This window comes from Daphnia magna, linkage group LG2 (genome assembly GCF_020631705.1).
Source record: "Daphnia magna isolate NIES linkage group LG2, ASM2063170v1.1, whole genome shotgun sequence".
Taxonomy (NCBI): Eukaryota; Metazoa; Arthropoda; class Branchiopoda; order Diplostraca; family Daphniidae; genus Daphnia; species Daphnia magna.
In genome coordinates this window covers 8358691-8373665 of record NC_059183.1, presented here as the reverse complement: position 1 = coordinate 8373665, position 14975 = coordinate 8358691, and the positions used below count along the sequence as shown (strand labels likewise).

The window sequence follows — 14975 nt, the reverse complement described above, 5'->3', positions numbered from 1 at the left end:
AGAACTGTCAAAATACGGATGGGATTCGACTCTCAGTTGTTTTGCTTATTGAATTGTTATTGAATTGGCTTTTGTTTTAAAAGTAACGTCCAGGAAGTGGTTTCTACCGATTAGGACTGGTTTCATTTCTGAACTCCTGTGAACCCCGAATTTTTGTAAGGGGATGTCAGATAATGGAGAACTGCAGCCAGAAGTATGACATTATTGTTATATTTTTATGGGCAAAAAAAAAAAAAGAAAAGCCTCTCTGTATAGAAAATGAGTACTTACGTTAGCTTATCACAGGTATTGGCTGTATCAGAAGAGCACGCTATTGTATTTGAAAATTTTTCATTGGAGGAAACAGCATCTTCAATAGACCTTGAAGTTCAGAATGAGGTGAATTATTAAATAGAATTTTAAGCAAAACCAAATAGTATATTTAGTGTACGGTTCCATTTCATTCAATAGACCTGGCAGTTAAATAGCTTAGATTCATCAGTTTCAAACTCAAGTGATAGTGAAGAAAAACTTTCTATCTCAAATTCTAAACAATCGTCATTACCCCCTACAACATGCAAGCAAATTGAACATGGCATCATACTTAAGCAGCTTGTATTGAAAGGAATTTCATCACAGCTAATGACGGCTCAGGTAACCTCAAAGTGATAACCATAAATTTGGAAAATAACAGTACAAAGATTTTAAACCTGTTTTCAGGCCAAATTAAAATCCAAAGAAGCAACATGTCTAACAGTATCAACCTGGATTGGTATCGGCACAAGAAATGGCCTAGTGCTAGTGTTTGATGTTACACAGAATTTAAAATGGTTTTTAGACACATTAGATGTACTTGGAACCAAGTACTCAAGGTATATTTTTACTTACAGTTATTTTTACTTGGAAACATACTACTGTAGAAAATAAAACAATATGCAGTGAGTCTCCAGATGGATGGGGTAATGCCATTTCAGCAATGGCCTTCAACTCAGAACACAGCAGGTTGTTGGTTGGAAATGCTTGTGGTCATATTTTAGAGTATGACATGAAAGATGGGAAGCTAGTCAGAACTTTAAATGATGTTCACCCACCTGAAGCAGCTATTCTTCACTTACAGGTATTGATTTTTCTCCTTTAATTTCTAGTAACCAAGTATGACTATAATACTCTTTCATTGAAAGTTTACAGATTTGCCAACTCTTGCTCTCCTGTGTGACAGCGGAGGAAATGTTTTTGAGCTCGGTTTTAAGAGAACATTAGGAGTCAGGGGCGTTGATACTCGATGCCTCTTTTCGGGAAGTCGAGGCGAGGTATGCGCTATAGAGCCATTAAGAAGTGTCGGTCAGGATTTGGGCGCCGTTTTTGATTTTCTTCCCAAATGGGAATCGGTAGTTGTTGTTGCAATGGCCACACTTTCTAAAGTGAGTAAAATTTACCTCCTCAGCCTAGACTTTCTATGATTCAATAATTTGAAAAACTTTTCAGATTTTAATTGTGCAAATCCGGCCTAGTACGAAAGTTATCTACAGCCAACTGTTAGGCGGTGATGGGCTAAGCCCTCCTTGTCTTGGATGGCATTTTGTGGCTGTCCATAGCCAGCAAAGAGGAAGGAGTATTGAACCCGTTTTGGCTTATGCTCGGCATTCTGAGCTTCATTTTGTCCAATTAAGCATCGATGAAGAACGTAATCGTGTCCGCTACCATCCGCTTCTTCGTTTCCAACTTGATTTTAATCTTCGAGGGTTACAGTGGCTGGATCCTCGTATGCTTGCTTTATTAGATTCGGAGCAGCAGGTAAAGATATTTTTCTTTTACCCGGAAGAAAAGGTAATCAAAGATGATTTTGCTGAAGGTACATGTTGTGGACATAAAAACACAAGAATCCATCGATGTCGTCGACGTATCTGGTGTTAACTTAGTCAAATCAACTCCATTCTTTCGGGGCCTAGCTACTGGTGGCAATGTTAGCGAAGCTCTGGTAAAATGTGATATTTAGATAAAGAGGTCGCACAAATTTTTAAAACGACTTTTGTTACGTAGGCGCTCGTGGGAACAGATGCATGTTATAATTCAATGGCTAGTTGCGCTGGGCAGTTACTATTGCTGTGCTCAACCAGCTTGCGTTCTATTGGCCTAAGGCATTGGGATGAAAGACTGGATCTACTTCTTTCACAGTCACAACCGGAAGAGGCCATTCATTTAGGTTTACGTATGTTGAACGGCAAAGCCAAAGCTATGCACGGATTGAAGGGTACGCCGAACCAGCGCAAGAGGCAATTGAAAGATAAAGTAAGACAATCTTAAATGACTAGACATTACATTTAGATAAACCATATTTATATGCAGGAGGTTGATATCCTCAATGACTACGTCGAACGGGTTTTAGTTCCACTTGTAATGCAAGAACCTACAATGGTTACCAGTGGTCGAAACCTAAAGTCCGTCATTGAATTATGCATCGATGTTTGCATTAAACTGCAACAAGAGTTAGTGAATATGCCTTTGGTTAATTGTAGCAAGATCTTGATCATTTATTTAACGTAGGGCTTTGCTGTTTGACCAAATTTATCCAAGAATTGCAAATTCTGAAGCAGCCCGTGAAAACTTTCTGCAGCTGCTAGAGCCCCATTTTCTCAACGACCGTTTACCATCTGTTCCTCCTTCTATTATGCAGCAATTTGTGGCTCATTATGAAGATAATGGCTGGCTTGACACTCTAGAGAGTTGCATCATACACGTTGATGTTTCCTGCCTGGATCTTCATCAAATATTGACACTGTCACACAACCAGGGGCTATTTCTTGCCTATCTTTATGTGCACACAAGGGCACTTAATGACTACGTTAGTCCCCTAGAAGATCTATTGAAACAATTGCAAGGAGCTGTAAAACTAGGTAAGCATTACAGCAGAACTTTGTTTTGTTTTTAAAACTAACTTTAGCATTGTTTGTATTGAGGTCCACCTTATTCTGAACAAGATCTCAAGTTGGGCCACGTGATACTGGTTTACATTTCGTGTTGCTTAGCCGGTCGAACTTATCCTGTGGGAGAAATCGATCAGGAATCTCGTGTTAAGGTTAAACACCAGGTCTTGACTAGTCTAACATGTCTACACAGCAAACGAGCTTCTGATGATGAGCCTCCATATCCTTACTTGCGCGCCTTACTGGAGTTCAATACACAAGAACTACTCAATGCTCTTTCGCTAGCATTTGAAGAGTCAGAATTTGTGGGTGAGATGGGAGCAAGACGACAGCAACGAGTCATTGACATCCTGGTCGAAATCATGATTAATTCCTCTCAGTTTTCGGTAAAGCTTTTTCTGTCTTACATGTCACTCAGAATGTTAATAACTGTTTTTGTACCTTTCTAGCCAGACCAGATTTGCTCTTTATTCACATTTATAGCCCGTCAAATAAGTCGGTCTCCTCGACCTGATTCTATTTATTTAGATCCGAATCTTTTTCAGCAACTTGTAGATTTGGTATGTTCGCTGTCCTCGAAAGAGACTCATCAAGTACAGAGCAGATTTGAAGAGAGGCAACAAGCTCTGCTTCAATTACTTCAAATTAAAGGCCAGCCATCTTTGGGCACAGAAGATGAAGAGCAGCTACTTAAACAAGCTGAGTCCGCCAAATTGTAATTATAATTTCAACAGTCAAATGAATCGATACTTTGTATTAAACAGTTTAAATTTCTTTTTTAGCTATCGCGTTTGTGAGCACATCTACGAGCAGCGTCAAGATTGGGAAAAGGTTTTCGAGTGCTATATTAACGACACCTCTCGCCATGGGGACATTCTGTACTTTCTGCGTAACGTTTTCTCTGAATCTTCTGTCGTTTCTGATGTCTGCAAAATTGAGCAAGCCGTTCTGAAACATATCCAACTACTAGTCAAATTAAATGCAACTTCGTTAGCAGTCTTCTTGGCTGTTAACAAGCCCACATTAATTGACGTGGCGGTTACTGCTCTAATACCTTTTCCTCGAGAGAGATATCGTTTTCTTGAAGCTATCTTAGATTTGGCGTAAGTACTCGTGTTCAATAATCTGGAAGACAATTGAAATGACTTTGATTCGTATACAATAGGACTCAAGATGATGTGGCAACTAGTACGGCTGTTCTCATAGATGATGATGATTATTGTATAGAACAATACGCTGAACTCATGGCTGAACTTGAGCCCCAGCGCCTTGCTAGCTACGTCCAACTAGTCGATGTCATATATTTATCACGTTTATTGGATATTTGCCGCAAATTTTCCAATCTCGAAGCTGAGGCGGCAGTATTAGAGCGTCAAGGCGAAATTACCGCCGCCTACGATTTGTTGTTGGGTCGACTGCAAGGCTGCATCCAACAGCTGTTTGTTAAACCAGAAAGTTGGCAGGACTTTGAAACTGCCTCTCAATCGATAATTGATTTCTGCCAGCGACAGGCAAGCTCTTTAACAGAGCAAGAACGCGAAAAAATTTGGCTGACACTCCTGGATGAATTGCTTCTTCCTCAACGAAGTTTGAAAGAAAATCCAGATGCTTCTTCTACTATCATCTCAGGTTTTTCTAGTTTCTGGTTATTACTTTTTAACTATTTGATACCATTTTTCGTTTAAGGTCTAAGGGAAGTTACCCAAAAAGTTGTGACAAGCATCCAAGGTCAAATAAGCTTAAGTAAAGTGTTACCTCGTCTGATCGAGGATCCCGAAACCACTGGTGGTACGCTAGGCGATCTTCGGCAACTTATCATGGGTATCGTGCAAACGGTAGGCTGTGATGTATAATTATAATTATTTCTATTGCTTTATCAGGCCTTTTGGATAACTACACATACGAAACTACGCTTTTACGGATTAGCACTCGCCTTCTTCAAGGTGATGTTCATAGTTTACTATCTCAGCGCTACCGCCAGTCACGGAAAGGTGTTGTGCTGCGTGCTTCTCGCTGCGGCAGCTGCAATCGTCCATTGCAGAACGGCCGAAATTCATCAATTACTGCATTCCAATGTCGTCATGCTTTCCATAGCGGCTGCTTACTAGAAGAAATTAAAGATTGTATCGTTTGCCAGCCGATACCAACCAGTGCACCTCCAGAAGATTTCACTGCCCTAAATCCAGTATGTCTGAAATATTTTTTAATTTTGCGAAGCGTTAGAATCAACAGTTTATTGGCTGTATGATTTTTCTAGGAACAGTTGCCAGTGTTGCAGTTGACGTCCATTCAGCTTGATTCAGTAGCTAAGGCTAGAAAAGGATTATCCTCCGCATACCCATTGACAAATCTTTTCGAGTGATACCCAAATATTTATCTAGTATGAAAGTTTTCTGATAAAATGATTCGAATTTTTTACCCATTATTGCTAAATACGACCTGATCGCATGTGCTAGTTGCATATTTTTTCTTTTTAAAATAGCTGTCACCATTCCTTTCTCTTGATAACCAAGCCGTATGGTCATCATTGGTTTGCACAAGTAAATGTGGGTAAGCAATTTAAGAACAGAATTCAGAAAGGGGGAGTATATGTCAGATTTCCGTTGAGAATCAGAATGTTGATGGGCATGTGAATGTTAATGAGTTCTCTTAGAGTTTGACCAACGCAATTGCAGTATCTTCTAACTGCATCCAGTCAACCGTAGAAAAATCTTACAGTGATATCACCAAAAGACGGATGAGGTAAGAGCAACACAAAAACATCATAACTACCATACATCATGACAAAACAAATGACAAACACCAAAGCTTTTTACTTTGGGAATCATCCCAGGAGCGAGTAAATGGCCATCAGACCCAAAATAGGTACGATAAATTTTTCTATAATGATAAGCCCGTGATAAAAAAGCATTTTATAGTAGATGGTAGAAAGAACACATTTTTGCCTATTCATCTCTATTTCTTACACAGGGGTGTAACAGATTGCGCGACAATATTCCCAATCGGTAGTTCCCTCTTTCTCTTTAGTGGTGGTTAGAACAACGGTTGTCCCTACCTGCCATTAGGGAAATCTCTTTCTTTCTTATGCTGGCTCGATTGGGATGCAAAGGGTTACACCATAGGCCTGAAAGGTTGTAATCCTTCTTCAAGGCTGGATTTTTCGAGGTTATGGCCTTGTCACAGTCAAATATTTAAACGACGGGGCACAGCATCAACGCAGTAGCACGGCATCGAGCAACAAGGAAAGACTCAGGATAACTGGATAGAATTTGAGATCGTTCAATATGAAGTTATTCGTTTTCTTATCGGTTGCTTTTGCTATCATTGGTAAGTAATCAAAGTCTAAGTCAAGTTCTATTTCTAAATTCATTGAAATACCTGATAATATCAATGTAGATCGGGTTAATTCCCAAACTCTTGGTGCCATCGCCGGTGCCTCCATTGAAGATATACTAGTACCAAAAAAGGATACCATTTCGAATCGAATTGCCTCTTTTATCGCTAATCAAATTTTTTCCTCGGATGTCACGCTACAGTTAAATGATGTCCGATTTTACCTGTGGACCAGGTTTGAATCAGAGTTACCCTTAGTTTTTTACGCATGTTTTTAAAGGTGTTACTTTCTCTGTTCCAGGCTAAATCCCATTTATGGCATACAGCTTCTGACTAATCGAACAGATGTATTAAATCGGTCAACTTTCAACCGTTTCAAACCAGTAAAAGTACTTATCCATGGATTTGGTGGAAATGGAACTGACGACCGCTTTGTTTCGAAAGCCCGCGCCGGTAATCATTTAACGTTTTCCATATACATTAAGTAAAAGGCTTCTAAACTATTTGATTTTATCATTAGCTTACTTGCTACTGGCTGACTTTAACGTCATCACGGTTGATTGGAGTTCTCTTGCCGAATATCCAAACTATGCCCGCGCCGCTGTAAGCACTACACCAGTTGGCGTCTACGTTGCTAATTTCTTGGACTTTCTGATATCCCAGGGCACTCAGCCGTCAGCATTTCATGTAAACTTTCAGACATGTTTCCCATTTGAAAGATACAATTTACGTAAGATTCTGTTTAGGTGATCGGCTACAGTTTGGGAGCTCATGTTGCTGGCAGTGCGGGAAACGCTCTTCGTCTGGGCCGTCTTCCGCGAATCACTGGACTTGAACCAGCTTCTGGTGGTTACGAACGAATCGAAAAATTAAGAAGTTTGAGCTCCAGTGACGCCACGTTTGTTGACGTAATCCATACCAATGCAAAAATTCTCGGTCTGGGTACTACGAGCTCAATCGGCCACGCAGATTTTTATCCTAATGGTGGCAGATGGCAATATGGCTGTCTCTGGAACACTGAATACGATTCATTAAGTAAAAGTTTTTATAGTTATTTCCTGGACAGTTTGTCTAATTTTTTCTTTAGTTCATTGCAGTCACGGACGGTCGACGCACTATTTCATCGAGTCAATCTTGGCTGGACCCGGAAAGTTCCTATCGTCCAGATGTTCAAGTTATTTTAAATTCAAATTCGGTATTTGCGATGATTGCGAGAAACCGACTGATGACGGGAATTGCGTTTCTATGGGCGAATACGCCTCCCCGATGTAATTCAAATTATATTCCAATAACTCAAAGTTTATACTAGAAATTGGTGCAGATCGTAATTTAATAATAATTTTTTTTTTTAGAGCTTCTGGTACTTACTTCTTGTACACTAACCCCATTGCTCCGTACTCGCTGTGATAGCGCTTCAGGAAGATGAGAGTTCGAGCTTGAACGAGTATGTAAAACCAACTTTCTGAGACTCTTTAGTTGCAAAATTGTGGAGAACAAATTGTAAATCCTTATAAATTACAAATGTGATGAAAGCTGTTTTGGTTCACGTGTTCAGTGCTAACACTCAATATAATTCGCAATTTTAGGATTCTTGTATTATATTTTCGGAATTTTACGTTCTTACTCGCATGTCGCTCTTATCCGAGTATAACTCTTGTAGCCAATAGGATAACGGTTTGTTCCGACACTGCAGTACTACGGAACGCAAAATGACCCCCTATTTTTTTTTTAGCACTTCGAGTAACAACATATATTTTTCTTTACTTCAAGTCATGAAGTACACTCACTGGGCTACCCTTTGCACGGTGGAGCTTGAGCTACATTGACTTAATTGGGAATTTGAACTCACATCCTTAGACTCACGAGACCAAAGCTCTACCGCAAATGTACTTGAATTGTTACAACTTTGTTTTATAAAATGAATCAAGTTCGACTAACTTGTTGATGAAAATTGTAAATAAAGCTTTCTCCCTTTCTGTAATCAAAGATTTCCCGATAGGGATTCTGTCTAGATGAGGTGATCACCGATCCCGTTGTTTACGATATTTCTCTACATAGATGGCTCTAGTTGTTATAGTCTCGATAGATGGCTTTAGCCATGCTGTGGAACGCCGTTTGACCCACTTTTTAATAGACAACTCTTTTTCGATAATTGAGCATTTAATAAACAACTCTTTTTCGATAATTGTCCGTTTATTTAGCAAATAAATAGATAACTTGTACTGTCATCTAGCGGTCAAAAACATCACTTGAAGGAGAGGTTAAACAAAAATTTCCTCAGTAGCAATGAGAAGTTCCGGTGCTTAAAACAAAAATCTACTAATTTCAGCTTAAAAATATCGTTAATGCTGTTTTTTCGCTTTCCTTCATTCCTATTGGTGGAAAAAATTCCAATAAACCTTTTCAGGTCCCTATCTGGAGGAGGAGCCTATTGTAAGTTGTGCTACGTTAAAGGCCCCTAAACCTTCGGTAATTTAGTAAACTAAATCCCTCAGGGAAAAATGAGTTTTTATTATCGTAGAGCGTACAATGCTTATCGTAACGGAACGCCGTTTGATCCATTTTTTTATAGACAACTCTTAATGCTAGCTGATCGTTTCTGTAGCGAATAAATAGCTAGCTAGCACTGCCATCTAGCGTTAAAAAACGACCCTAATAGGAGGGATTTGAATAGACCACGCCTTCAACGAAGGAGGACTCCACTACATATTGAATTTATCGATCGATTGCTAGGCCCATTTCGATCGCTACTGTGCAGTCAATGGCGGCATTGGAACTTGGAAGTGGATGCATGTGCGACTTGATGTGGCGTTGCATGTGGCAGGCTCCGTTGGTAATGGTAAGCGTATTAATAAATTAGGGTATGTAAGGCAATGAGTTATGCCATAATATCTCACTTAGTTCGCAGACTGGTCATTTGATGATGCGTGTGAACAGTGGTAGTGCTTGGGTGCCTCAAGAGGGAATCGCAGAACATAGCCATAGAGCTAAAAGTCATAGAAGATTTTTAAATTGTTATTTGATTTTGTGTTGTTTCAGCAGCAGTAGCAATCTGTTATGTCCAAACATGGAATGAGTCGCATGTGACTAAGTCAACCAAATGTGGCAACAACATTAAGTCAGCGATGGAATTAGTCAGTGGAAAACAACACATTCATTCCTGAGGATGGTTTTGAGTTTATCTATGCTTATTGTATGTTTAATTTTTATTGTTATTATTTTTAAATTAATATCTGAGGTTCTTCTTTATCATGATTGAAATTTGCCAAGTTTTCAGGCCAACTGGAAGGATTCCTCCTTTTCACAGAACTTTACCATTTTCATGGTATACTTAACTGCTTGTCAGCGGATTGTCACTTGGCATCATTTGAATGGTACAGTATATTTGCTCATTATTTCTTTTAGTTTTTGTTTGTGATCATATGTCTCACAGTGTTTGCATTTCTTCAGGTATGATCCATATCAGCAGTGTTATGATGCACTTCTTAAATACACCAATCCCTCAGAAAATATTCTAATTGAAATTATGGAAATTTCTGCCCTTCATGCAGAACTGCACAATGATGGGTTTGTATAAACAAGCTTGAAATGACAAACCAACAGTATTTTTGGTTTGGCTTACACATGCAGCTCTATGACATGTTGATGTTAGCTAAATTGTTATTAATCATAGGGGCAGGTAGTATGAAATGAAATATCTTCTCTTGGATGTTTGTGTCTATGTATTTGTTTGAGATGACTCTTGATGCAGGAAGCTTTTCCTGCTTCTTACGAAAAGGGACATTGGATGCCTTAATGTCTAATACCAACCAAGTGTCATTGCAAAGATAGGTCAAAGAAATATTAATATAGATTACACTCTGAGTGATGGTGACATGGTAAAAGAGAGAGCAGTATGAATGTTTGCTGCATCATTTACTTCTATTATTTATATCTTCAAGGTATCTTACTGATTTCTATTGGTTTAATTTGTGGAAAGAATATCTTGAGCGGGACAATTGGATCACAATTGACTAGATGTTTTACTATTTTTAATGAGTTTATCACAAAGAATTTTTTACTGATTCATATTCTGTTTCTGTAATGTAGGTAGAATAATCGCAATGTCATGGTAGTAATTCGCGAGAGATATGCCAATAGGGTTTTCGCTGTTTTCAGTAAGTGTATCAGCAAGAATGTTATACTGAAGCCCACTTAATTTCTTTAATGTAGATTCGAAATCGTAATGGATTTGAAGAGGATATTGATGGAGTTTTGGTATAAAAAAGTACATGTTCGTTGGAAGGGCACCGAAGAGTTCCGGATCCTTTTACTATCGCACATGTTATGGTATTTTTACAAAAAACATTGAAGTGCTTATTTGGAACCCCTTGTTTTCTGTGGTCCCGTTTCCCCCTTGACTTATATTATTTTCTTTAACCCTTTAGTGCGTGTAAAACTAAAGGCTAAAAGAAGAAGAATGATTCAAAAACTGTGGGAGAGAATCATCAAAGAATTACACTCGTTTAGGTAATCCTTTCGGATTCGATTCCGCCGTTTGTGCTGCCCTTTTCTATAAAGCACTTCTACTAAAGAGTGACGACTCGTCGCGAGTGCATGACATCAATATCGATAACGGTTTCCTGCGTAAAGACGAATCCGAGCAAGTCGTCACTAGTTTACAGCAACTCGGGCTCAATCTTCGGGTAATTTGAGATACTTTTCTGGACCTTTCAGAATCTTATAATTGGCCAAAGTTTGATACGAGATTAATTGATACGAGATTAATTGATACGTCGTCCTGTCACATCTCAAATTCTATGGTTTATAATTCTTTTTCTTTAACAAAGCTATTTTTCCAGACAATGGCTTCTCATTTCTATTGCCATACCAGCGATCAGATTTGATGTTTCGAATTGTTTTGGGTTGCTAAAGCAAGATTGACTTTCTACGATGCTTCCACCAACGTGCATGATCGCCAAACTTTGTCGTTGTGTCGGACTGTAAATCCGGAAGATAAACGTCGAATTATTGGCGATTGTTTGTCAACGTGATAGATAGAACGGCTAACGATTTAAATGTCACTTGGGATAATCTACTTCTCGGATAAGGTATCAAACTTCTCTTTGTTGTTGTTTCATGTATTATATTGCCTAATATCATCTAATATCACTGCGTAGCGTTTATTAACCGTTGTTTACTTTTACAACTATCAAAATCTTGAAAAAAATGAGGAAATAGAAAAATTATATATTTTGTTTTTATCGTGGCAAAACCGGTTGTCACAACAGCTGACATTTTCCATACATTTTCAAGACATCTAGGGGAGAAATAACTAACTCCGTAGAATTTTTATTGGTATGTCAGCTGTCCCGTCGGCTCTTCCATTTCGCGTGGCTTTGGATAGAGGATGGCTGCTGAAACGAACGTCTCTTCTTTAAATTTTACCTCTGAGTTGTTCAAGGTATTATGGCAAAAATTCATGTCAAAGTAACATCGTACCACTTATATTTTAAATTTTTAAAGGAGGAACTTGGCTTTGCCAGCACGTTCTTCATCTCCGTTAGTCTGATATACCCATTTTTTTCTTTAAAGGTGACAGGTAAAAAGAGTAGTTCTTTATAATCTTTTTCTCTATCCAAATCTTTTAGATTCTTGGAGGTGTCATCAGGTGATGTTAGAATTTAGTGGTAATAGTTTGTTTTTTAAATCATGCTTTCAGGTCTTTGAGATGTACCTGATGTACTGTGGTGGATGCATAATCATTCAATGACTTGGTTTAATCTAGGACTTGGTTTTTTCTATAGTGGTCAACAGTTTTAATTTGCAGAGACCCTGGAGGCACCTGATGTGTTTCATTGGCGTTGGAGTCACTCGGTGACAGTAATGTTATGTTGTCAGTTTAAATAAAACATATCCAGTATCATTCTTGTGTTGGTAGAATTATTACCTCATTCAATGGAAACAAAGGAGTTAAAGAAGGTAATGGTTAACTCCTTTTGTGATGCCAATATGTGAAGTTAGTTTGTTTCAGTCATTTTTTTCTCTTTTTTTGTCAAGTGATTGCACTTGAAGTCTAATTGAACAAAGAAAACAGTTTATTCACTGATGTTTCACCGACTGTGAAATCTATTGAAATAAGCACTTGTGAAAAGGCTGGACTTAGAGTGAAATAGCTTGGGAAAACAAATAACCTAAGTTTATCTTTGATTTGCATGAATTCGAATAAGGTAAATGAAATAAACACGAAAAATAAATTAAAATTGAAATTGTTTATATTGTCCCACCTCCTCCCAACAATTCCACCACTATTTTATATAACAATATACATACACACAAATATTTACACAAACATGCATACACTTAACTAAGTTAACCCGTTGGCTGCCAGGCCACGCAACCCGTAGGTTGCTTAAACTACAGTAACTAAACATCGCGTCTTAAGGATCGCGAACAAGGTGGGACTTGTCCGAAGACAAGTCCGGGCTGACACGGTGACGGAATCCATTACAGGGAATGCACACCCTCAGGAATCCGCCACCGCATCGACAAAGAGAAGTCCCTACTGGTGCATTGCCTAAAGCGCCTTGCGGCGAAGGCCATTGCGGCCGGTCCCTACAAGCTACAAAAAAAATGGGACGCAAACGGGGTGGCAGCCAACGGGTTAACTTAAACATAATTATGTAAAACAAAACAATACCAGAGCGAAGATCCACGGTGAATTCCCAACGTGAAGGGCGAAAGAGAAACCGGCGACGAGGTGATGGCGTAGACAAAGATGACTAAGACGACGGGACGGAGATGAAGGCGAAGACGACTAAGACGACGGGACGGAGATGAAGGCGAAGACGACTAAGATGACAAGACGGAGATGAAGGCGAAGACATCAACGAAGACAGCGATGAGGTGAAGTAGTAGACAACAACGACAGGAAGACGAAGAAAATGTAGTTCTAAATAGATTAAATGAGGCAAAAAAAGAAGTAAGTGATTTTGAGCGGAAAATGGCATTTGTCTGATAAAACGATGAAAAAGACAAAGAACTTACGCGTGTGGTCCACTGGGGGCGAAACTACCGAAATTGTCAAAACGGCAGTGTCGTACCGAAGTAACATGAATATTTGCAGTCCTACCACAGAAGTTTTTGTTACAACACAACAATGCTCCATAATATAGAAACTTAAAATACCAAAAAATGGAGATGCTGTCAAAGCCTATCCATGTGAGCTGGCTAAGTAACGGTGAGAAGAACAGCAGGATTAACAATGAAGATTTCTGGTATACAACAAAGATTTATTAAAAATAAGAAATCCAGATAATCCACCAAATTAAAATACCATGGAAAGGTAATGATGATGAATCTTATTCAATGTTGGCATTCAGCAGATTAAGAAGAGAGGAAGAGAAGCCTGTGTAGAGAAAATTGTTACAGATGTGTGTAGTGGAAGATAAGTTATGTTCTGAAATACCACATTGAAGAGCTGAAGGGTTTTGATGATGGTTGGCTAATCAGAGAAACTTGGAAATCTGGATACCTGGGATGATGAGGGTGGATGTTAAGCAACAGAAAGTAGATGAAGACTCTGTCATTGACTGACGGGAGAACACATCACTAAGCTTAAACAAAAGGCTTGAGGTCCATTAACAGTACTTGAACTGGAAGTTATCTTCATGTAAGCAATAGTGGCTTTCTCAAAGTGTCAGGATCTCTTGTGGTACATTTATAGCAGGAATGCAGGTTGCTGGTTCAGCAGCTAGCATAGCTAACAAGGCGAAACACCAACACAGACAAAAAGCAATCTATTTCAAGGGTTTCCTATTCAATATATACCCAACGATAGCAATACTGAATAGATAACAACATACCATAAATGTTTTGACGAAAAATCCTTTGAAACACATAACAGCGTAACGTAACAAACACCCCCTTAACTTGTCACTCATAATCTTCATCATAAACGCACAAAAACGCCATCTAGAGTTTCGGCCTAGAACCAAAAATTATATTTTATTTTGAATGTTGAAAACGGTACAATACTTGCTTTAGAGTACTTGAATTTTGATAATCTCTGATAGCTGAATTCCAATTTTAGGCATTACATCCTAGAAAATAGACTACTAGTTGCAGCACGTAACGGCTAAACATTTGTAGGTAAAACTGTCGTAGCTCGTAGGATCAGCCTGTAGTGTTGAAAGCAAGAAAAACACGGAATAATAGCTACCACACCCTACCGAATACGAGAAAAGTATTTGAAATTGTTAGAACATTAAAGCTCATTTTTTACTTTTTGCATATTGTCACGGAAATTTTCCGGAAGTAACCGGAAGTAGCCAATATCTCAGGAAATAATGATCCCATAACGAAATGAGTAGGATTTTCGTGATCCTTATTAAATTTGGGATGGGAATGACTTGTTTTTTTGCTAAAAGTCGGATTTGACAAAAATCGTGATTTTTCATGAACAGTTCAGTAGTTCAGGAAAATTAGCAATTTTGGGGTATTTTGAGTTTATACATGGAATCGACCCCAAATTAGACGAGGATCACGAAAATGTGAATCTTTTATATGACAGACCCACAAATAAGGAGTTATTTGGTATTTTAAAACCGGAAGTTGAAATTCCGGAAATCTAAAAAATAAACTTGTTCTCCTTCAAATGGTTAACAAGATTTTGATAGTTGTAAAAGTAAACTATTGTTAATAAAAGCTATGCAGTGTTTTAAAAGTTCTAAAAGTACAATTTTAGTTCTGACACCTAAA

At 38.5% G+C, this 14975-nt stretch overlaps 1 protein-coding gene and 2 long non-coding RNA genes across 6 annotated transcripts; 1 reads left to right on the top strand and 2 right to left on the bottom strand.

Moving 5' to 3' along the window:
• The first annotated feature begins 15 nt into the window (after positions 1-15).
• On the top strand, positions 16-5358 carry LOC116916317 (vacuolar protein sorting-associated protein 8 homolog). Its single transcript, XM_045168969.1, has 18 exons — positions 16-193; positions 286-378; positions 451-633; positions 700-851; positions 919-1096; positions 1161-1400; positions 1465-1773; positions 1832-1957; positions 2020-2268; positions 2326-2465; positions 2524-2873; positions 2937-3289; positions 3353-3618; positions 3686-4006; positions 4069-4532; positions 4590-4724; positions 4784-5088; positions 5161-5358. Exons 1-18 carry the CDS (start codon positions 164-166, stop codon positions 5263-5265), a joined length of 3999 nt encoding a protein of 1332 aa, XP_045024904.1. The 5' UTR covers positions 16-163; the 3' UTR covers positions 5266-5358.
• A 669-nt stretch (positions 5359-6027) lies between these two features.
• LOC116916318 lies at positions 6028-8277 on the bottom strand. The gene is made up of 6 exons (XR_004390591.2): positions 7861-8277; positions 7605-7793; positions 7156-7541; positions 6524-7079; positions 6282-6460; positions 6028-6161 (listed from the first exon to the last, which is right to left on the bottom strand). It is a non-coding gene; the product is annotated as an uncharacterized LOC116916318 (long non-coding RNA).
• Positions 8278-12791: 4514 nt separating this feature from the next.
• Positions 12792-14813, bottom strand: LOC116932633. Of its 4 annotated transcripts, XR_006643064.1 has the most exons (7): positions 14267-14813; positions 14081-14202; positions 13684-14014; positions 13552-13623; positions 13404-13489; positions 13263-13343; positions 12792-13167 (listed from the first exon to the last, which is right to left on the bottom strand). It is a non-coding gene; the product is annotated as an uncharacterized LOC116932633 (long non-coding RNA). The 4 variants fall into 4 exon arrangements; XR_006643065.1 differs by having other exon boundaries at positions 13684-13977; positions 14081-14813; XR_006643063.1 differs by having other exon boundaries at positions 13404-13445; positions 14081-14811.
• Between the last annotated feature and the right edge of the window lie 162 nt (positions 14814-14975).

What these genes read in the sequence shown, in the direction of transcription:
- LOC116916317 (XM_045168969.1), top strand. Translation starts at nt 164, where the DNA reads ATGTCAGATAATGGAGAACTGCAGCCAGAA. An exon ending in CTTGGAACCAAGTACTCAAG is followed by an intron (nt 852 to 918) that starts GTATATTTTTAC and finishes AACAATATGCAG; the next exon opens with TGAGTCTCCAGATGGATGGG. An exon ending in GCAAGGAGCTGTAAAACTAG is followed by an intron (nt 2,874 to 2,936) that starts GTAAGCATTACA and finishes GTTTGTATTGAG; the next exon opens with GTCCACCTTATTCTGAACAA.